Source organism: Symsagittifera roscoffensis, chromosome 4 (assembly GCF_963678635.1).
Source record: "Symsagittifera roscoffensis chromosome 4, txSymRosc1.1, whole genome shotgun sequence".
NCBI lineage: Eukaryota > Metazoa > Xenacoelomorpha > Acoela > Convolutidae > Symsagittifera > Symsagittifera roscoffensis.
The window spans coordinates 37,830,429-37,854,148 of record NC_087065.1 but is presented as its reverse complement, the minus strand read 5'-3'; the positions used below and the strand labels follow the sequence as shown (position 1 = coordinate 37,854,148).

The window sequence follows — 23,720 nt, the reverse complement described above, 5'->3', positions numbered from 1 at the left end:
AAAATAGGATTTTAAACGCTGCAAAAATACTTTAAAAATTAAAACTTTTGCTATTTTTAACAGTTTCAAGTTACTTATTATATCGATAGTCATTGCATTAAATTTTACATGGTTTGAAAGTGGTAATTGTATAAACATCGATAGTTCTGGCTTTATGCATTTGTAGAATTTTTTATGGGAAACTCTTCCCCTCTCAGGGAGTCGACCCCCTCACTGAACGTGAGGTATTTTTTAACTACATCGACGCTAATGTTCGGTACATCGACGCTAAATTTTTTTAAAGGCGCTTTCAACGCCAGTGTAAGCTCATCTTGAAAGAAAGCGCGAACAAACAAAATGTAATGTTTTAGTGAAAACCCTGAAAAAAGTACTCTTAACGGCATTTTTTGCGCGTTTAGAAAAAAATTCTTGTGCGACGCTGACAAATATATCAAAATTGGGTCTTTTTGGAACAATTCCAAATAAACTATTTAGCCGGCCCTAATAAAAAGCGAAAAAAAGAGAATTTTGAAAATGAGCCCTACCCAAAAAAATCTTAGATTCGCTCCTGCTACAAAGAATTTGACAATTTTTAGTCAGATTTTCATGTGTGTTTAATCACCAATCTCTTCAATCAAAGCTTATGTTGCTTCTTTACTTTTTTTTCATGTTAATTTTTTCCAGAAAATTGATTTTTTCTATAAAGAATACTAATTTGCAATATTTTATAACAATCCTTAACATATTTTTTTTTGAATTTCATAAATTAGTTGTGTTCCGATGGAGGATTGCTACTAAGTTTTTTCTAAACCTGTTGTCCTTTGTTTGATAATTTGGTCTTTTTTGAGCAATATCTCGGGTTGAGCAATATATGACATCACGTTTTCAAACTTAAGCGTGCAATCACTGTGGTCGTAAACAAGGACACGTGACTTTTTCTGATGGAAGTTTCATCAAAACGATGATTTTTTGTGGTTTTTGCTCTGAATCCTTCTGGCAAAAAATAGCTTTTTTATAATACAGTATGTTCATTTTTTCGGCCCAAGGATTTCAAAACAATTATTGAAAACATTTTTTTGGCGGTCAGGAGCCGATCTTCTCGAGGGGAGGATTTTCTCGATGGGGGGGGCGGATTTCCAAAAAAATTTCGATATTTTAATCGACCTTTTTTTAAGTCGACCATATTGATTTTTTGAGCTCTCCCAAAGACCTGTTTTGTCCCACTTTAGACAAAATTTCTGCGCCGCAAGCAAAACTTTGAAAAAACAGGCCAAAAAGGCATTTTTAGGCACTTTTTGGAAAATTTTGAATCGCGCGCTCCCCCCTCGGAATTACTATATACTGGCGCCGAAGGCGCCTTTAGGAAATTTTAAAGGTTCATCAACAAAAAAGTATATTGGAAAATAGTACAAAGGGGGACCCTTTGGGTCGGCAGGGGCTCGAATGGAAAGGCGGGGGTCGAGAGGAAAGGCGTCCGCCCCTGGAAAGATGTCTAAGGATGTACTGATTCCTTTTTTTTTCACTCACATTCCAGGCTGAATCATTTTTCTTGAGCCAGGCATAATTTGGCGACTGAAGATCTGTGAATGATGACTATGAAATAAGTTGAATTAATTTTGCTATGAATTGCTCCTTTTTAAAATTTTAGCTTCGAAGTGGATGAAATTTTTCTTTTTTGGCTTTATTGATAGCGTTGCATAACATGGGAGTGAGAAGTAGCCGACTTAAGGGAGGAGGGGCGGACGTGTTTTTTTGCCTTTCAAGCATTCGACCCCCTGCCGACCCAAAAGGTCCCCCCTTTGTTTTATTTTGAGATGTCGATTTTTGGTGAGGTACTATAAATTTTTTCTAAGGGCGCCCTGGGCGCCAATAAACACTAATTTGTGAGGGGAGAAGAGCGCCAAAAAACGCAATTTTTTTTTATCAAAATTTTCCAAAAAAAGTCTAAAAATGCCTTTTTTGACCTCTTTTTTCAAAATTTTGCCTGCGGCGCACAAAATTTCACCGAAACAGGGTTTTTTAAATGCTTTGAGAGGGCTTGGAAAATCAATTTGGTCGACATAAATAGAAAAAAAGGTCGACAAGATTTTCGAATTTTTTTTTAAAATCCACCCCCCCCACGAGAAAATCCTAGGTCCGCCCTGGGAGTGGGTTTTAAAAAACTGCTGCTTTTTTATGTTTTTTTTTTTTTGTTATTTCGGTTTGTTTCAGTTTTTGTTGCACATTTTTTTCTGCAATTTTTAGTGCAATTTTTTAAGTGGATAAAGGTAATTTTTGAGGTATTTTTAAAAGTTTATTGTGAAACAAATGATTCTAAGCGCAGTCCAATAAAGGCTTACCAACACGCAAAACGAGCGGATTTAGGAAGATGCGGGGGGAGGGGCGGACGCCCCCTCTCAGGGATGTGACCCCCTGCCGACCCAAAGGGTCCCCCCTTTGTACTACTTTCAGATATCCATTTTTGGCTGATTGACCTTAAAATTTTTCAAAGGACGACTTTGGCGCCAAAACATACTAATTTTGACGGGGAAAGCGCCGAAAAAAGGCAATTTTTTGGTCCAAAATTCCAAAAAGTGCCTAAAAATGCCTTTTTTGGCCTGTTTTTTCAAAAATTATTTTCGAATTTTTTTTTTGAAAATCCCCCTTTCCTTCAAGAAAAACCTAGACCCGCCCCTGAGCTTTCTCACACAGCTTGGGAGAGCTCGGAAATATAATTTGGCTGCCTTGAAAACATATTTACAAAGTTTTTGATTTTTTTTGAAAATCAGCCCTACTACAAAAAACCCTAGACCCGCATTTGATACAATGAAGTTGGCTATTCGAGGAACTATTCGGAATTTCATGGATGTATAATCACCAACGTTTTCAATCAATGCAGGAGTCGCGTTTTTAGTTTTTCTCAATTTTTTTCAGAAATTTGAATTTTTATCACAAAAAATTACTATTTTCGCAATTTTTTTAAGATTTCTGAGTATAAGAATTTGTTATTCTGAAATTGATTAGTTTGCGGTTTCTTGATGGAGTGTTAGAAATGAATGTTTATAAACCAATCGCCAGTTTTTTGGTAGTTTGGTCTTCTATTGAGCAACCTCTCCCGCCGGATCTCCGCCTGATCTGAATTCGAGAAATGCGAGCACTCCAGTGCCTCCGTAGAACACCATGCAAATGAAGCCCACGATCTGAAATGAAATTACATTCTGCGAAAGTGTTACTTTTAAACGTTCCTGCTGTCATTTAAAATAAGGAGTCAAAAAACAAAAAGGTGTTCTGAATTTTTTGTTGCATCACGCTTTTTGCCAATATATGACATCGCGTTTTCACTCTTAGGCGTGCAGCTTTCAATCACTTTTGTCGTAAACAAGGACCCGTGGCTTCTTCTGATGAAAGTTTCATCAAGTCGACGACATTTGGTAATTTTTTCTCTTAGTCTTTTGGTACAAACTTGCATTTTTATGATACGGGGTGTCGTTTTTGAGTTCACTTTTGGGTCGATTAATTCAAAACAATCATTACCTCACTAAACTACCCAAAAAAAAAACATTTTCATGGTGCTGCTTTTAAGTATATTATATGATGTTAATTTCAGATGATCAAAAAAACTTCGGATAATTTTGGACAGCTTTTACTGCTGGTGGGTGTAGTGATATGGAGAGATTCGGGCTCTGCAGCCCACTTAATACGCTGTTACATACACATCAATTTTATGCTGTATCCTGTGGTTATACAAGGTGATTTTTACGTGTATATTTTTAGGATTTATTGTTTCATTAGTTAACCTGCTAATTACAAAATAATCGGATAACGTGATTAAAACTCATGTTACTAAGTTTTTACGTGGAGAAAAAAGTCGAGATTGGAAGAGGGTACTTACAACAGCGACCACGAGTAGTCCGTCTCCCCCACACTTGGCCGCCAGAATGATGGCGGAGAGGAGGAAGAGAAAGATGGCTACCCCGTTGAACACGACCTCCTACACTCAACACAAAAATCACATATGTCATTCGACGCCATTGCAATCATAACTTAGTTTCTCCGAGCAGTCGCAGAGGATCTAGCCGAGGCTGGGCAGCAAACCTGCGGTCAGCTCGTTTCTATTATTTTTCTGATTACATTCCTGGCTGCTGTCATTTTTCTTGAGCTAGCACTTTTTGTTGCGACCCAAGACATGACTTATTACTATGAACTGACTGTTAATTAGTTTTGCCATGAATTGCTCCATTACATCTATGGATGAAATTTTCCTTTTTTAACTTTTTCAGTAGCGTTGCACATCATATGTGGGCGAGTATAATTATTTTGCTGTAACCTTTTTTGTTACTTTTAAATGTGAATTTTATTTAAATATGGACGGTGTAAGATTACACTATGAGTTAACTTTCGCACAAAAATGTTGTAAATTGAGAAGCTGTTGAGAAACAACTGATTCTAAGTTCAGCCCATCAAATGACTAACAACACGAACAACCCATGACGTCTGCATGTCACCATTTCACAGATCAAAACTTAAACAAATTAATAAAATGTGAGGGTCTTTTCCGTTATACGGCCCAAAATTGAAAAAACATACCTCAAAATTTTTGTTAACCAAATTAAGTTTGACAATACACAGCTCACAAAACCAATCAGATTTGTCCGGGCTCTGTTTTATTCTTCTCCCACCTGCGAACTTTTCAAATATTTTTTCTTCAAATTACCATCCAGTTTACTTAAGTAGGCCATGAAAAACAAATTTGGTGTCCCTGCTTATTCTTGTTGAACGCCTTGTTTCAAATTGATCAAATTGATGCTTATGTGAGTTGAGGAAAAGAAGAAGAGCCTACAACGTGCGCCAATTTCTTGTTTTCGTGTTCCTCCACTTAGACTCAAAAGAATTTGTCTGACAAAAAGGGACTGGGAAGGTCCAAAAATACAAAAAATGACTGGGAGAATGATTGACCCTCTCATGATGAGAGGATCTCGGGCCCAAAAACAAAAAAACAACAAAAAAATGTCTGCGGCGGAAAATCATTTGTCAAAATAGGGTCTTCTTAGTGTTCTGGGAGTGCTCGGATTTTCCATTTTTTGTTTTTGAAAATCCGCCTCCCCTCCCAGAGAAAATTCTAGATTAGCTCCTGCATATTATGAGTATGATTATATTTGTACTGACCAGCAGAGTCCATGGGATCATTTCGAACTGGTGGTGCAGCCGGATGGCGTAGAGGGTGAATAGGACGAAAGTGAGGACCATGAAGAGCACACAGATGAAGATGAAGAAGCCTCTCGCTGCCACATCTGTATCACTGGACCCCGCGAAGATTATCCCAAAGATACACAGGATCTAGGATACAAGTAATAACTAAGCAAACATAAACTCTTCTTACTCGCCATGTTTTCTCTTCATGTTTTCTCGCTTGAACAGAACAATTTTTTCAATTGCTATTTGACACCGCACCTACAGAAATTCTCGGAGCCTTGAACATCTACTATTTGAAGGGGTAGGGACCAAATGACAGAACGACATAATAATAGAAAAAAAATCAGACAATCAAAATTCAGTATTCAAAAGTCTGGAACAAAGCAATCCGGATGTTTTGGGCCATTTTAAGGGGGGGTTTTTCGTTCTTCAGAAAACTTCTGCCATCAGCACTTAAGTTGAAAAAAAATTTTGAGGACTTGAGTGAAAAAGAACTATTTTGAAATCAAAGCATATGTTTGAAGTCAATTTACTTACAAATTGGACAATTTTGAGCGCACCATAAATGGAGAGGACATAGTTCTTCACATTATCAATAAGGGAGTCCGCACTGTTTCCACCTCCTCCTCCTCCTCTATTGGCGGCAGGAGTGGTGGCCTGTGTCGAGGGGGTCCGGGTGCTCACTGGAGGCACTGTGTCCGGCCGAGGACTGGGCACCACCGCCGGGTTCTCATAACTAGAGGGATAATTTGGGTCTCCTTGTGACATGTCGCTGATTTGCTAAAGAACTTAAATGTCACAAGTTTTCAATTTATAAAATGATTTAAAAAATATTTGATGTAAATTCTTAATTATATCACTGTCTTCATTAAAACGATTATAAGTGACAATGAGAAAATAATCAAAGACAAAAAAAAACTTTTTTTCAATATTTAATTCCCAAAATTTTTCTTGCTTTTTGAACTGAACTGACAAGTTTGTCAATATAATTGACATATTGATTTTGTTTAAAAATAAAAGCCTTTTTTGGAAACTCTGATGCAATTTATTGGTCAACTTACCAAAGCCAGAATTATGAACTGATCACGTTTGATATTATCACCAACTCTGGCTGATTATCTGGTTAAAAAATCTCAATGAAATTACAATATGTGCTTTTAATGCGTTTTTGTCACCAAACCGAGTGCGTTTCAGTTTTAAACCATATTAAATTTATGTTTGTTTCTGCATGCTTAAAATCACGTTCAATGCACAGTGGATACCAATGTGACATTTTCTTAATACGAATATTTTTTAATGTGGTTAAATATTTTTGCAAGCAGTAAAAACTATAAAAGCGTTAAGTATAAACAAATAGCGTCAACATTTGACCAAATTCGCGCTGCTGTGAAGTTCTCACTTTGAATTTTATTTCACTATAAAACCTCCTCTTATTGATAAAAAATGATAATGAAAAAAAAAAACAATCCAAAGTATCTTCTGGCGACACTTAAGCATACAAGTCTCAACAACTGGACTGACTTCTCATGCGGAAATGTTTTTGTATTAAGTTGTCAGCAACTTAATTACTTCAAATTAACGTGAGGGACTATTCGTGATTATAGGTCATATGCCACTTTATTCCACCCTCTGTCAGGTTTTTCTAATAAAAAAAGCCAAAATAGAAACAGTGAAAATTTCTTTAATTGAGATTCATGAAACACATAAGAGTCTGATTACCGTTAACTGTTATCTTAAAAAATAAAAAAATAAAACAAAAACTGACAAAAAAAACGTTATTTTTTGAATTTATTAAGCGTAATTTTGACAGCCACGAGATAAACTTAGACCACGGAAAATTTAGACAAAACTCATTAATTCATCAGTTTTGCTTCGAAAAACTAGAGAGGTGGTCTGTCAAACTGGTCCCCCACAAATTCGGAGTTTCATTTCTCTTATTATTTCTTGCTTTTTATCTGATTTATTCATAATCAATCATGTTCAAGAAAAAGCCCACAAATAAAAATGTAATCCTCACTAGTGCCACTACTCAGACCAAAAAACAAAAAAAAATAAATTCATCTCATATAAAACTCCTACACATCTCTTGTCCGACAGAATCTTCTGAAGTTATCTGATATTGTCCAACAGAGATCTTATAGCGACACAGATGAAACGAGAAACGAAGTTCGACCTACAAATAACAATGTCGACGTTGATTGTTGAGACGCATAACTGAATGACAATATAACACATGAGAGGAAATGAGTGAAAATTTCATTAAACTGACCGATGTCGACCCATTCTCTCTGTGTAATCATATGTACTCTACCTCACTCCGGAATTGCCCCGTTGGCCATCCGGCTATTTTTAGAGATTCGGGAGTAACAAATTGCAAATCGTTTAAGCACAGCAGTTGGCCATATTTGGCAGCATGAAACCTACCCGTGACTCAATTACTCACCACATATCTTCATAATATTGAGCAACTAACCCGTAAGACTACGCAAAGACATAAAATTCAACCAAACCGTAACTTATATGCAATTTGGAAACCAAACATCAAAACAATTAAAAACGTTGATTATTGATCAGTACATTATTTGAAAACTTATGTAAATTCGGATGGTTACAACCCGTTCAGAGTTTATTGTTCCGACTTTCGATACGAAAGTAACGGAATATTTGTGCTCGGGGTGGGTTATTTTTTCTTCAGACAAATTTCGACTTCTTAACTAGCCATTTTTGACAGAATTTTTTATATCATTCAAAAGGTAGTTTTATCCTGATTTTAAATTTGAAAAAATATTTCATCTGTGATTATTTTTTGTAAGTAATGGGGGTTTAAAGATTGGCATTTTGGCCATTTTGGGACAATTAACGCGCGATATATTTCGCGCTTTTAAAGCGTAAGCAGAGATTTAATCCGTTCTAGAAATCGTTCCAAATTCGTTTAAATAAGCTTATTTACCATAATTCATTTGTTACAATGAGCGAAATCTATTCTTTTGTACTTTATATGGCGTGAGGGGGTCGGATGATTTCATTGAAAAAAAAACTTCAAACTTTAGATTTTTTTTTTCATTTTATTTTATTACACTTAATTTTTTATGTTACTACTGCTCCATAAACTTTAAAAGGCAGTCGGAACATTCAGGGCCTCGTCCTGATACGTTCAGTCTTGTTTATTTTTAAATCATAGCTAATCATAGCTAAGCTCTAAACAATTGTTGTAAACTTGACTAGTTCAACTATTTAGACCGACACAACAAAAATGGAATTAAAATGATTTCATATAAAACTTGCCTTACCAGTGTTGCTACAAATCAAACAAGACTGCTCGGATCAGGGCGAAGCCCTAAATGTTTCGACTGCCTTTTAAGGTTTATGGAGCAGTAATAACATGAAAAAATTGAATGTAATAAAATAAAATGAAACTTTTTTTCTGAAATTTGAAGTTTTTTTTTCTGAAAATCATCCCCCCATACGCCATATAAAGTACAAAAGTATTGATTTCGCTGCTAGTAACAATCAATTATGGCAAATAAGCTTATTTAAACGAATTTGGAACGATTTCTAGAACAGATTAAATCTCCGCTTACGCGTTAAAAGCGCGAAATATATCGCGCGTTAATTGTCCCATTTTGGCGAAAATACCAATCTTTAAACCACCATAACCTTACAAAAAATGATCACAGGTGAAATATTTTTTCAAATTTAAAATCAGGACAAGAATACCTTTCGAATGATATAAAAAAACTCCGTCAAAAATGGCTAGTTAAAAAGTCGACATTTCTGTGAAGAAAAAAAAACCCACCACGAGCACAAACATTTGGTTACTTTCGTATCGAAAGTCGGAACAATAAGACCGGAAAAAAAGGTTTAAGATCAGCTTCAGAATAACGAAATGCTTGAACCTATCCAGTCAAAAAGACAGTGACAATCCACCAAAAAAAACAGTGTGACAAATAAACAGTGTACTCAATCAGAAACTACTCTTTAAAATGAAACCTTGGGTGCATCTCAGTGTTTTATATCTGAAAATCAAAATGGAAAAGTATTTAATTTTTTTTATTGAATTACCCGGAAATGATACTTTTAGCAGTTAATTGCAAAATTCTTGAATTTAATTTGCTGAAAAATTCGTTTTCAATTTTCCAAAACTTCAAAGTATGTCAACAGAACTTTTCCATTTCAGCAAAAAGTTTTCAATTTCAACTCCAATACAGTGCTGATTTAAATTATCCGGACAAAACGAACAAAACTTGAATTTTCAAACGCATTTTTCTCAAATTGGGTTAAGATTAGACAAAAAGTGAGGAGAACAAAAGTTGCTCAGAATTTCATCAAAATTAATATGGTGCTATTTTTTCTCCGAAATTCTCAACCAAAATTTTACCCCAAAAATGGGTCATTTTGGCTTTTTTCAATTAATCAAGAGTTACATTGAAACTGCTTTGTTATTTGATAAAAAAATTACATCACAAGAAGCCTCCTTCATAGCCCAACAAAGTTCAAGAAGGGTTAAATCTCCAAAAACCAGTATAAGAGAAAAAGTTTTTAACTTGATAGTCAATAAATGTGATTTTTACTAAATAAAACCCAGAATCTCTGTTTAAAAACAAATTTTAAACAATTTTCGCAAAATTTTGGAGATTTAACCCTTCGTAAACTTTGTTGGGCTATGTAGGAGGCTTCTTGTGATGTAATTTTTTTATCAAATAACAAAGCAGTTTCAGTGTAACTCTTGATTAATTGAAAAAAGCCAAAATGACCCATTTTTGGGGTAAAATTTTGGTTGAGAATTTCGGAGAAAAAATAGCACCATATTAATTTTGATGAAATTCTGAGCAACTTTTGTTCTCCTCACTTTTTGTCTAATCTTAACCCAATTTGAGAAAAATGCGTTTGAAAATTCAAGTTTTGTTCGTTTTGTCCGGATAATTTAAATCAGCACTGTATTATACAGTACTGAATTAGTATACCGACTCAAAATAAGGAAAACTAGAAACTAAAAATTAGGTTTACATTTGGCAAAAAGATACGAGAACACAATCTACTTAAATAATTGACAGAATTGATGTAGCTCTATTTTTTTGAAAGCCAGTTACAAAATTTTTCTTCAAATTTTTTGTCAATTTGGGCTCCGTTTAAGAAATCAAAATGAAATTAAAAAAACTATTCCATTCACTGAGCAATTTGTGTCTTTAAGTTTGATATAGACGAGGACTGGTTAACTTACGTTTATCAACTGTCAATGGAAGAAGAAAAACTGTTAACTGTCAAAACTCTACAGAACCAGTTTGTCAGAGCGTGAAAACGTTTCTAAGAACAAGTTTGTTTATCAAAAAGTCAATGAGGCAACCGAAAAATATTGGAGTTACCAGAAAACGACGACGCCAATGTTAGTGTTTTACACTGTTTTGGCATTCATACTAAAGATTCAGTAACCAAAGCAACAGCCGATCTGGTATTGGGCCGCACCAAGACCTAGACAGTTCTGTGAGCAGCAAAAAAGAAGCCCTACAGTTTGCCTAAAACACACCAAGTTGAAAAATTAATTTAATTTCAGTTTGAGACTTAATTTCGTTGTTTGTACTTTGAAAATGCTTCAAACAGCCGCAGACTTCGCATCACGGGTAATTTTTGCATCACGGGGGAGCTGCCGACGATCACCCACTCTTATTCGGACAAAAATTGGTGGACGATAGACAGCTCATATATTTCTCAAATTGACAGTAGATGGAGTTTAATTAACACAAAGAGTACATGGAAAGCAACTATCAAGGTCAAAAGAAAATCATGTGTTGGTTGTCTATTTTTCAAGGAACTGTACTTTACCGTAGCGCGTTCTCAGTTCGCTAGGAACAAAATTTAACAAAAGAATTATAAGTCTGCGATGCCCTTGTTATACCCTCAACCACTAGGTGAGGTATAAAGTATGTTATGTAATCAAAGTCTATGCTGAGCGCTAACTAAGAATAGAGAAATAACGAGATTAAGAGAACAACTTAAATTCAACTCTCTATGTTTAAGTCTGGTTGACTCTGACCTCGAATCGCTTGAGAGACAGAGTTTCATAATAACTAGTACATATGTCAATACGTATAAATAGGTACTTATTTAATCATCAGACTTCTATATGTATTGTTTAATCAGTTATGTTTATAATATGTAATACCAACTGGTAGTTTTAGCACCGACATGTAGATCATTAATAAAGGATGTTTTCTATAATATCCGTACGGATAACACTTCCCTCTTTTTGATTAAGTGAGAACTTCACTTATTTTCTCATTTTCTATTTTTCGGTGGGGTTGGTAGATTCTGATTGCACGTTTTGTTCCAGTTGGATTGCGGTGTGTGATGCTGTTTGGCCCGTGACTTCTTCTCGTTCTCGTTGGAACGACATGGAGATCCCTCTTACTGGTGAAATGGCTTGGAGTATGTTCATTGCCTCCTCGAAGTTTTTGCTGAAGGATTCTTCAGTCATTTTGGGTTTATCCAAGATGTATCGGGAGCTTGTTGTTTTTTTTGCCGGAGTAGTGTTATATCGGGAGCTTGTCTCTTTTTCTGCCGGTGTAATGTTGTGTAAATTATCATTTCTTGTGCTTTCCGGGGTTTCTGTTTCCATGTGTATTTCGGTACACATAATTTCCTCGGAAGAACAGAGTGACTGGAGTGTTTCGGAGAACGGGTTCTGGCTGTTGTGTGGGGTTTCGTTTGTATTGTCTTGTTCGTTGACGTCGGTTGTAGTGAGATCGACATGCGCTACCAGGCAGGGTGCAGGAGTTTCCGCAATTTGTGCAATGGGTATAGCCTTTCCGAATTTGGTGGCTAATGCACTTTTTCTTTGTCGTGATGAACGTCGGATTTTGGGTGACTTCTGCTCCGGTGTGGCCTTAATGTCTATACGTTTTGCGGACGGTTTATCTGGCGAAGGTGTGTTCTCGTTCACGTCTGTGTCTGACGAAAGGGAAATGGACGTGTCGCATTCGAATTGGACTTTAGATAGGTAAATTTTCGGTTTTTTCTGAGGGCTCATTCCAGCTGGTTTTGGACGTTGTTGAAGTTTGGGGGTTTTTGTTTGTTTGGTTCGTTGGGCGAGCTTTGATTTGACGTTGAATGTGCTGAGTAATTTCTGTGGTCCTAAGGCCTTTCGGTTTAGTGTTTGTTTTAGGACGTCTTGGGTTGTTTTCGGAGGTGATCGCTTAGGGCTGATTGTACCCTGTGTGTCCTCAGTGGCAGGCGTGGGTTTCGTGGTCTTTTCTCCTGAAACACGTGGTTTTGCACGAGGTAGGTGCATATATGCCACAAAATCCTTTAGAGCTGCCGGCCTACATTTTCCGTAGACCCTTGGGTCCGGAATAAAAGCTAAATCGTCGTGTCGAACTACCCGCGGTTGTTTACCATCTTCTCTTATCCATGCGGTATGAGGAGAGTAGTTTTGTATCGAACCATTTTCAACAATCTTGAATTGTCCTCCGAATGTGCCTGGGTTTTTAGTTTTTCGTGCGATCGTTCCCGATTTTCGAGCTATTTGTTCTATTCGACGTCCGGTTTTAGGGTCAATGGTGTGCGCGGGACCTTTAAATCGGTCTTTTAAAAATACTAGTGGTGCCCTTTGTAGATTTTGTTTTTCTTGATTGGTGAGCAATCGTATCGGTTTGCGCGTTCTTAAAGTTTCAAGATTATTAGACTTTTCCATTAGAAATGATCGTTTGAGTTTTAACGCGTCGTAAGGTTTATTTGAAAGAGGCAAATGCGCACCTAATGGAAATTTCAGAAGCAGTTGTCTATCGTATTCGTCATCGCTGCTCTGCAGCGTAATTGCCTCCTGTTGGTTACGGGGATCCGGTTGGACTTTGGTGCGTTGCTTTCCTGGGTTTATTTCCGGCGAGGTACCTGTTGCACCCTGCGAGCTGGCTGTATTTCGGGCAGTCTCATTGTTTTCAGAGTCCACTGGGGTACAAGTCGGTTCCGGTAGGTAGTGTTGATCTTGTTTTTGTGTGCCTTATCCTCTAGTATTCGTCTCTTTGTAAACTAGATCCAGTTCCTCATCGCTGTTATTTTCACGATCCCACATAGCTTCCGCAGAGAGTGCTGGTTTGGTAAGGACTTTCTCATCTAAACATGATAGCTTAGTGTTTTCCCATGAAAGATTTGAGAGTTTCGGTGATGTGCTAATATTCGTTAACGGTGTATTGGGCCGCCTTCCAAAATGAGCCTAAAACGGAGTTATTTTTGTGGTTGCGTTAGGTGTGATACGAAGTGTTTTAATTAGCTCTGCAACGTCAGATGCAAGTTTATATGGTTTATTACTTTTGTCGATTTTCATGATTGATAGTCTTGATTGATTTTAGAGTTCTTATGAGCCGTTCAACCATTCCCATTGCTCTGTGGTCATCCACTGGTGCGAATATTAGTTTGATATTATTAGTTTTACAATAGATTAAAAACTTTTTGGCCCAAAAACCTTGTGCCTGATCACATCTGATATTACGGGGTACACCATGATTTACGAAATGGTTTTGCATAAATCGAATGATTGTATCAGCCCTGTTATTTGAGACCACTTTTGCGTATGGGAAACGTGAGAAACGATCTACCCCAACTAAGATATAGACTTTTTTTATCATTTTCGTCTGGTAATGGGCCTGCAAAATCCAGTTGGATTTCTTCGTTCGGCTCGACGACCGCGTCCAAAGTCGTGTAATGTTTTTTCCCTGATATGACCTTAAGGTTCTTACCTTTTTCGCGGCAGTTTTTGCAATTTTGTGCGGTGGCCACAATATCCCGGTGCAAATAGGGATACCACACATGCTTTGCGGCTTCGATCATGCCGCCTTGACCTGGATGGCTTAAATGTAACGCGTCCATCATTGTTGGTCGTAATTGCTTAGGAATAACGACCTTGTCGTCATATAACAAAATGCCGTCCCTGACTGATAATCGATGACGTACGTTTTTGAAGTAGGAACCATAGCACTGTTTTACACTGTCCCATTTTTGTTGCCTGATCATGTTTATTAATGGTGACAGGTTCCGATCACGTCGTGTAGCTGCTGCCAGGAATTCGATATCCATTACTTTTCTTAGGTTTTTTCGAAATAACGGCGTGTCCTCCACCTCCACTGTGGTTGTTTGGCATTCCGATGTGGTCGTTTCATTTAGGGTGCTTTGGCAGATGGCGTTGACCTTTTCGTTTTCGATCACTAAATGTGAGTTCTTTCGGTGGCGGTTTGTATAAATAGTCATTGAATGTGGCGTAATTGATAGGGGGAAACGATAGATGTGTTTGAGAGCCGCTGTGGCATTTTCGCGTGATGCGTTTAAAAGGGTGCAAGGCCATTCCTTGTTGTAATTGTCGATTCATTATCGCTAGTTTGCTGTTGTGGCTGTTTTTCACGTTGTTTGAATTTGAGTGTGAATTTTGATTTTGAGAGCGACTGTTTTGTAACAATTGACTATTAACAGTGAATTCAGTTTGTGTGTGAACCGAATTTGAAACTTCCTCGTTCTCGTTCCGGTCGAGCTTTCTGGTGCCTAGATTTCCAACTGGATTTTTGTTCAACGCGATGTTTTGATTACTGCTGTCTTGAAATTCTAAGCATGTGACGAAATCGTCGATTAGCGCGACGACAAACTGTTCGTCCCAATATGCGGGGGGTTGTGGTTTACCGACTGGATGTCGTGAAATGTAATCTATAAGACCCATTTTACTGCCCGCAAGATGGCGTATGTCGAAATCAAATGGAATGAGCCTATCGATCTATCTAGTTAACCGACTCTGGTAGGTTTTATTCCCCTTGTTATTTTGTAGAGCACTTACCAATGCTTGGTGATCTGTGATTAAAGTGAACCTTCTACCATAGAGGTAATACTTAAAATGTTCGATAGCCCATACTGCGGCTAATAGCTCGAGCTCGTTAACGGAATATTTTTGTTCACACGAATTCAGAAACCGCGATGCGTACGCAATGGTTGCCCATCCATCTGGTGTTTCCTGTTTGAGTGCTGCGCCTAGTCCCTCGCGGCTGGCGTCACACACGATCCGCGTTTCTCTATTGCTTACGAAATGTCTATGTTCCGTAATATTTTGAATATTTTGATTAGGTATAAACTTGTTCAAATGATGAACTGAACCCATAAAACTTTTGAGTTGTTTAAAGTTTTTGGGTGGTTTAAATTTACTATAGCATCGGTTTTCTTTTGCATTGGGGTTATTCCACAATTATTAATTACGAAACCTAACCACTCTACTTCTTTGCACCCAAATTTACATTTGTCAACTGAAATGGCCATGTTTTCGGTATCTAATTTGTTAAGGACTGTCGTTAGTTTATCTATGTGTTGTTCTTTGGTGCCGTGAGGAATAATCAGGATATCATCTAAAAATGCAAACGTATCCTTCTCATTGTTGAGAGTCAGGTCGATGGCTTTCTGAAACTCCGCGGGCATATCAGTGAGTCCGTAAAAACCTGTTTGAAATTGGTAGGTTCCGGTCGCTCTACCCCCAATAATGCTAAAATTACACTGTGATCGTGTTGTTTCGTCGAGTGGCAGTTGACTATACGCATAACGTAAATCTAGCGTTGAAAAGTACGTGATCCCCGGTTTATTTGTTCCTTCCTGAGCCGATTGCGCTATATTATCTAACAAAACCTCGATATTTGGCATTTGGTATTTGTTTTTATGGATAGATTTGTTGATTTGTTTCGAGTCCATTGCCAATTTTATCGATTGATCCTTTTTTTTACTGTTATTACAATAGGGCTTATGAATTGTTGATCGCTGCATTTGTCCAGGCGGATTATATGCCCTTGGTCAATGAGTGATCGAATTTCATTTTCCACTTTCTCTTGAATGTGGATGGGTATACGTCTCTCGCGTTGTTGCAACGCTTTGAATTCTTTCAAGAATTTTGTATGGACCATGTGATTCTTTGAACGCCCTATTGGCGTACAGAGACCAGGGTACGTGGTTTTAACCCATTTCGCTATCTGCGTGTCTGAACACTCAATGCTGTTGACATGAAAATTGGACTTACCAACTGGTTTCCTTTCCTGGTGCAGTTTTATTCCGATCTGTGGAAGAAGATTGCGTCCCATGATGTTCGCTCTTCTTTCGTCCACCACTATGAATGAAGCTGTTTTAATTGTCCATCCTCCGGATTCTATAGGAGCGATTAACCTGCCCAGTGACGGGATCTTATAGCCATTATAACAAACCATTCTGTTTGCCTCATCGTCGTCTGCTATTGGTGTTTTCACCGCCGATTTGACAGTAGATGTAAGGAGATTGGCTGTTTTTTCATTCAGGAATGATGTTGGAGAACCTGTATCTGCGATAAACAGGATATTGTTTGTTCCTGAACGGACCCGAATGAGATGACCTTGTAGATCGTTATCTGTTATGCCTTCTGCTCGTTGTGGTTCGAATTTAATCCAGTTGGTAGATGTGTCATCTGGATGTACTAACTCCCAACCCGGAATAAAATCACCAGCTTGGAGATAATCTACGTATGCGGTCATATCTGTTTCTTGAAAATCCTGTTGGTGAGGAATGTTTTCTTGAATGGCGTTTACTCCACTAGACTTGCATAGTCTGGCGAAATGACCCCTTTTTGTACATTTATTACAAATTTTATCTCGTGCCGGACACTGTGCTAAGTGGTTGGCTGAAAAAGTGTTTCCACACTTGAAACAATCTTTATTCTGTGTAGGTCTTTCCGAATTGTTTCTCGGCGCTGTTCCTCCACGACTGCGACCCCCCGGGATTGTGATTTATAACCACCCCTTCTTTGGACGAAGTTCATCGGTTCTGATTTGATGTTTGGAACTCCGGTGTGGCTATGAGACGATCCTTGCTTTCTGATGTGGACTTGATTCTCGAGGCCTCTTTCCCGTCGTATTGCATAATTCAATGCTTGGTCGGGTGTCTTTGTTTCCGCTAGCAGATCTTTTTGAACTTCGTCGTTCGTCATGTTTGCCGTAAACAAGTCTCGTATTATTTCTGATTCGAGTCCCCCATCATTGCATGCGGTACATTTGAAATTACTTTTGACCACGAGTTCTCTAAGTCCACAGTGAAATTCTTCCAGTGTTTCTGTTTTTCCTTGCTTACGTGTGAAAGCTTCGTATCGGTCGAATGTAACATTTCGTTCTTTCACAAAGAGTCGTGTTAACCTTGCCCAGAAATCTCTGGTTGTTGTTTCTTGTATTCGGAGATCTGGGTAATATTGTGCTATTCTTCGTTGGCCTTCTGCTCTTAGACAAAGATAAATGTAACTTCTACATTTAATGTCTGCCTCGTCCCATGGGACGCCGTCTACAGTAGGGCCTAAACCATCTAATTGTGCACATTGGTTTTTCCATGTTACTTTCTTCTCTTGATTACGAAGATTCCGGTCACGGATTTGAATATTTGTCTCTCCTTCGATGGGCAGTTCGTATCCAGGTTCCTGAGGTCGTCTAATCGCAGGAGGGTTTCGGAGTAGTTTTGATAAATCTATTCCGTCTTTGGCAATTATACCCAAGAATAATTGCTGATTCCATTTTTCCCACTCAACTGGTGGGTCCGCCGAGGCTTTCTGCCAGAATGGCGAAATTCCTAGGGGGTTTTTTGTGATTGCTGGCTGCGCCATGTTATACCCTCAACCACTAGGTGAGGTATAAAGTATGTTATGTAATCAAAGTCTATGCTGAACGCTAACTAAGAATAGAGAAATAACGAGATTAAGAGAACAACTTAAATTCAACTCTCTATGTTTAAGTCTGGTTGACTCTGACCTCGAATCGCTTGAGAGACAGAGTTTCATAATAACTAGTACATATGTCAATACGTATAAATAGGTACTTATTTAATCATCAGACTTCTATATGTATTGTTTAATCAGTTATGTTTATAATATGTAATCATTACCAACTGGTAGTCTTAGCACCGACATGTACATCATTAATAAAGGATGTTTTCTATAATATCCGTACGGATAACAGCCCTATACCCTGGCGACCCCAGAGTCCAGATCTTAACTCCCTTGATTTTTGGATCTGGGGTCATTTGGTGGAATTTGTGCATCGTGCGAACCCACGAGATATTGACCAATTCATGTGACTCTAGAAGATGCACGGACTACGGTATCGCACGAGAATCATGAGGATTCCTTGTATAATGGAATGTTTTAGTCGGATTTCGAGCAAGCAGGCGTATAATAGGCTTTTTGTAGAAAAAGATAAGCCTCTTCAAGCCGTGAAAACTTGAATGTGCTCTAGTTAATAAAGTTTTTGAACCTTTAGAGCCATGTTGGGAATCCAAAAAATCAAAATCTATATTCAAAAAAATCTGCAGAAAAATGATGGTTTGTTTTTATTTAATTACGATTTGTTTTTATTATTCTAGTCAATTTTAAAATAGAACCGCTGTCCATCTTGCCAGTTTTACAAAGAATGTTGAATATGCTTAAGTTGTAGGCTTCTATCTAATCGTTTTATCAAACAAACCAAAAAAAAACGACATTCAAGTGAAACAAAAAAATGGTTGTTTTTTTTCAAGAAAATGGTCGGAACATTCTGTGCTACTAGCCCTGCAACCCGATATCCTTGTTTTAATGTAAAGTTAGTTTAACCAGCACACTGATCAGATAAAGGGCTGTCCGAGCAGGCCGATGATTACTCCAACTGTCAACTAAGACCAATAACTATAATTTCAGTTATTTTTAGCCAATCAGAATTGAGTGATCGAATAATTCAAAAAAAAAACGCGAGAAGTTCTATGAAAACAAATAAATCCAGATCATAAAAATTTATACTGACGGATTTGAAAATAAGCAGATGCATGATTTTTAAAATTTTTCGAAATCGGGTATTGGAAAAACGGAAAATGGTTTTAAAAAATTGAAAAATAAAACAAAAATTTCATTGTTTATCTGCACAAAATTTGCAGCGCAAAACTTTGCAATGTTGCTATAATTCATTTTTTTTAAATAATGACATAATTAACATTTTATAATGATCCACTTTACTGGATTTTTTAATTTTAAAAAAATTTTTCCTAACTTTTCTTGTTTTTAAACTGCTTTACATGGACTTTTGAGTTTTATCTAGCTCTAAAATCTTAACATTTTTCGGCTGCTATTTTCACGTTGTTTTAACAATTACTACTTCAATAGTTATGAGATGGAAATTAATTTTAAGTTTTTTTCAGGCAATCAGAATTGAGCCTTCAAAAAAATTCAAAGAAACCGCGAGGATCTAAAAGACAGCGATTAAGTGCAGATTTTACAAATCAATCCCATCTCTATTGAAAACAACAGAAAATTCGGTGTTTTTTTTATTTGTTTGTTTTGTTTCCTGGTCTCGGAAAATTTAAATTTCTACTGACCAGAACATTGTGCGCTAAGAGCTATCATTATTTTTTGTCATAAGCTTGTTAATTGTTGATTCAGAATCTTTTATATACAGGTACAATAATCAGGACGAGGCGGAGCTTCGAGATACTTGCGGCTCAGAAACATGCGAGTATTTCAAAGTATAACACGTGAAAACACCTGTTATTGGAAAGGTTTTTACGAAAATTTGTGCAAAGAAAATCAACAAAAAACAGGCGCTAAAACAGTCGAATTACAAAAACTCTTTTAACTTCCTCTAAATTTTTTTAAGTGAGACAAAGCAATAGTAAAATTTTTGTGTTCTTTAGCCAAAAATAGTTATCTATACAAAACATAACCTGTCATACGCATCATAAGCAGATAGGTTGCTAAATTATATATAATATAATTATAGCTTGAATGGATGAATAAGCTTCAATTATGACATTTTATTTTAATACACCGAAGTAGGTAATTATTAGAAAAGTAGGCTCATTGTGTGTAATATATTTGTTAAATGTTCCAAATGAAAAAAGGGAATCAATGTCCCTCAGATTTAGAATCAAGGTTCCGACTGTAAGAAAGTGAATGCTTATGCCTAGGAATATTTATTTTCAGTCATTTTTGACGTTACAACTATGTGCATTGGCCAAAAAACTTCAATACCATCTGAAAAAAAAATGTTGAAAATACAAAAAAAAATTACCCTAGATGTTTTTCATGAACTTGGTCTATAACAATTTGGCCGATTTGATTTAATTTTTGCGATATAATGTTTTCTTGAAACACGCGTAAGTTATTTTTTTGCATCGCTCTAAATTGAGTTGGGGCAACCCATTTGGTCTCAGCATTAAGTATTACTTGTATATCGAGTGGAGGGATAAAAAGAAAAAAAACAGTTCATTTATCAGTTTTTTTTCAAAAACGTTTAATTGGCTTCGCCTTGATTCACGAGCAGTTCTAGTTTTTTTTACAAGCGTTATAATAACAACCTTAAAAACTTTATGAATCAAACAATATTTAAGATGCAGTCAGTTGGAAAAGGAACCAAGATTGCTCCTATCAAGGCGACGCGTTAGCTGCAGTATATCACGCGTTAACTGTTCCAATATATCACGCGTCAACTGTCATGAATTGGCAATCTTTAAACCATCATAAAAGCACAAAAAAAATGATCACAAAATAAATTTCTAAATTCGATCTCCGGATGATGGTAGTTTTCAGATGGTATAAGAAAGTTCCTATAAGTCAGTTTTGCATAACTATGATTAGATGATGGAAGATGTCATGAATTGGCAATCTTTAAACCATCATAAAAGCACAAAAAAATGATCACAAAATAAATTTCTAAATTCGATCTCCGGATGATGATAGTTTTCAGATGGTATAAGAAAGTTCCCATAAGTCAGTTTTGCATAACTATGATTAGATGATGGAAGATATGTAGCATTTATTGCATAGAAAATATTGTAGAAAATCAGATTTACAAAAAAACGCTTAATCTCTTTTTGGTAGCAAAATAAATTTTTTTGAGATGTGACCAAAAAATGAAATTACTCTGTTTTAATTTTCCATGAGAGTGTAAGATTCCAAAAAACTTCGGATTAAAAGTATGAACCGGTTGATCAGCTATGAAACACTTAATAAGTCTGCGGGTCAAAATTTTAATTAAATTGAGCATTCTATCATACCTGATATTTTCCAAGTTTTTCTCTAGACAAAATCCCGTGTACAATTTTTTATTTGACTTCTTTATGTGAAATATTCGAGAACTGTGAATGCTCTTCATTCCTTTATCAAACTAATACTCATATCATATTCTTTATCTGATGCTGAAGAATAATTTAAACCAAAAATTTTTGCTCCGACTCGCAGTGGTTTTTCTCCAAGTAAATTCTGACACCATAACTAGTCAATTTTTAATGGAATGTTTCCATCATTAAGAGAAAAACTTTGATGTTTTGAGCTTAAGTTCAACACTTGTTTTTAGTTCGTGCTATTGACGCTGGAGCAACTATTGAGTCCGGATCATAAATCGTTCTAAATTGATTAGAGCCCTGTTTGTTGTTCTGATATTTAAGTTTCTGTATGCTAAAAATTTATGGTAGTTTAAAAAGCGCATCGGGGCTGATCTTCAAAATTGGACAAATGTTTTTCGTTAAGTCGAGACATTGAACAGTCAAATTTTGACAGTCTTCTTAAAATTTACTTTTTTTTCAACATCTCAACTTTTTTTTTCAAATGAAACTGCTATATTCTGGCTTTTTTTTCTGAAGCTGCTGTATTGTGAGCTCGTTTAATTTTTATTTGTATTTGTCGTTTTTTGAAGCTGCTGTATTGTGAGGTCGCTTAATTTTAGTTTGTATTTGTTGGTTGCCGCATAGGTTAAGCTTCTGAGGACACGGTAAATTTAAGATAAACAATGTAAACTAATCATTTATTTTCCCCTGACAACTCCCTAAGGAGGAGGCGTCTCATGCTTGAAGGACCGAATGCTTGAAAAATTTCAACCAATCAAACACGAATTCAACTAAATGCCTTTCTCACAAAAAGAGGTCAATATTAACAGAAAATATATTAAATCAGTAGAAAATAATCAAAAATAATACAAACTGCGGGTTATAACCGCAATACTATTCAGATAATCATCAAGATTAATAAGGTCAAAAACATAAGAATTTTTCTTTCTTGAAAACTCATCTGCTTATTATCTAATCGGTCAGTTTTAACACTAATGGCCTGGATTTACTTTCCTATTTTGAGACTTTCGCGATTTATTTTGAGATTCTGAATATTCAATTCTGATTGGCTGAAAGTAAGCTAAAATTAATTTCAAGCATTCGGTCCTTCAAGCATGAGGGACGCCACCCTCCCTGAGCCTGTATTACAGACAGCAAAACTTGAAATTTCTTTTCTATAAAATTGGAAACTCTTTTCTATAATATGCGTTTGAATAAACTTGAGCACTCTAGAACTTACCTCTTAACAATGTTCACAAAGAAATCGTCTTAGAGCTTGATGAGTACAATTATTTATCCGCGTTCTGATAATTTCAATTTTGGAATTATAGAAAGTTCCAGAAAAACTTTGTTACCTGGAAACTTCTTTGGAACGTTTTGAATTAAGTTTGGCAGTGTAGGAGCTAGCCTGAATTAAAATGCATCTTAGACCCTGAGCGTCTTCATTGTTCCGACTTTCAAATAAAATGACGGAATATTTGTGCTCGGAGTGCTTTTTGTCTCCAGACAACTTTGACTTTTTAACTAATCATATTTGACGGGTTGGTTTTCATATTACCAAAAATATATTAAAAGTTTGAGCTCGATTTAGTTTTATTTACTTGTGACTATTTTTTTAAAATAAAGTTGTGCGCGTTTGAAAGTAGCCATTATTAACTCGCAATATATTTCTCGCAAATGCAGCGCGAGCAAAGAAATTGCTCCAAACTGAAATAAAACTGCTAGTGTGAGGGTGAAACAAAGAGTGCTCCGATTGCCTTTTAAACTCTATGGAGTAGACTTTGCACAAAAAACATTGATGCAATTTCCAAAAAAAAATTCCCCCACTCGCTATGAAGAGAACAAAAAAATCACAAAAATTAAAGTATTTTAAAGACCATATAGCATGCTTCATATCTCTTAGGGACAATTTCTAACTCTGAATAAATCTCCGCTTACGCATCAATAGCGCGAAATACATTGCGCGTTAATTGTCCCAATTTGGCCAATTGGCACAAGTTAAACCCCCGTAATTTTATAAAAATGGTCATAAACCGTGTATCTTCTTAAATTTGCGCTCAGAACAACAATATCTTGCTGATGACTTAAGACTCCATTAAAAATGGCTGGGTTGCCTGATTAAAAAAACAATCGAAGTACAAAAATTGCGTCAATTTCTCGAAAGGAGGAACAATAAAACCAACAATTTGCCCTATTTTATGCATTACCAAGCAATAATATAACTTTCTATTTTACATAGCGTATCAGCAGAGAAAGTGGCAAAAATGAAGAAAAAAAACGAGTTGCTTTTCCGATTATTTCGAGTTTTCAAAAAGTTTTTTAGAGGTTTTTTGATGCCTTTTGATTGTTTCTGATTATTTTTCTAATTTTAAATCCTCGTTTTGCAAAACATTTTCGCTTGCATCATTTCCATTGATTTCCGCTATCTTTTAAACATAACAGGTTAGCCCATTAGTCTTTTTTTGTCTAAAAAACAAAAGTTA

The 23,720-nt window shown here is 36.4% G+C and overlaps 1 protein-coding gene across 2 annotated transcripts; it reads right to left on the bottom strand.

Annotated features, from left to right (window-relative positions):
- Positions 1–2,915: 2,915 nt before the first annotated feature.
- LOC134844293 (plasmolipin-like) lies at positions 2,916–6,408 on the bottom strand. Of its 2 annotated transcripts, none has more exons than XM_063860907.1 (5): positions 6,213–6,408; positions 5,689–5,939; positions 5,125–5,295; positions 3,851–3,949; positions 2,916–3,158 (listed from the first exon to the last, which is right to left on the bottom strand). In XM_063860907.1, the coding sequence occupies exons 2-5, from the start codon at positions 5,917–5,919 to the stop codon at positions 3,057–3,059; spliced, it is 603 nt and encodes a 200-aa protein (XP_063716977.1). In that variant the 5' UTR covers positions 5,920–5,939; positions 6,213–6,408; the 3' UTR covers positions 2,916–3,056. The 2 variants fall into 2 exon arrangements, with proteins under 2 accessions (XP_063716977.1, XP_063716976.1); XM_063860906.1 differs by having other exon boundaries at positions 2,917–3,158; positions 5,689–5,931; positions 6,213–6,406.
- Positions 6,409–23,720: the final 17,312 nt, after the last annotated feature.

Coding starts and splice junctions, on each gene's coding strand:
- LOC134844293 (XM_063860907.1), bottom strand. CDS start 5,919: ATGTCACAAGGAGACCCAAATTATCCCTCTAGTTATGAGAACCCGGCG. Junction 5,296..5,688: donor CGCTCAAAATTGTCCAATTT/GTAAGTAAATTG, acceptor CTTGTATCCTAG/ATCCTGTGTATCTTTGGGAT. Junction 3,950..5,124: donor TGATCCCATGGACTCTGCTG/GTCAGTACAAAT, acceptor TGTTGAGTGTAG/GAGGTCGTGTTCAACGGGGT.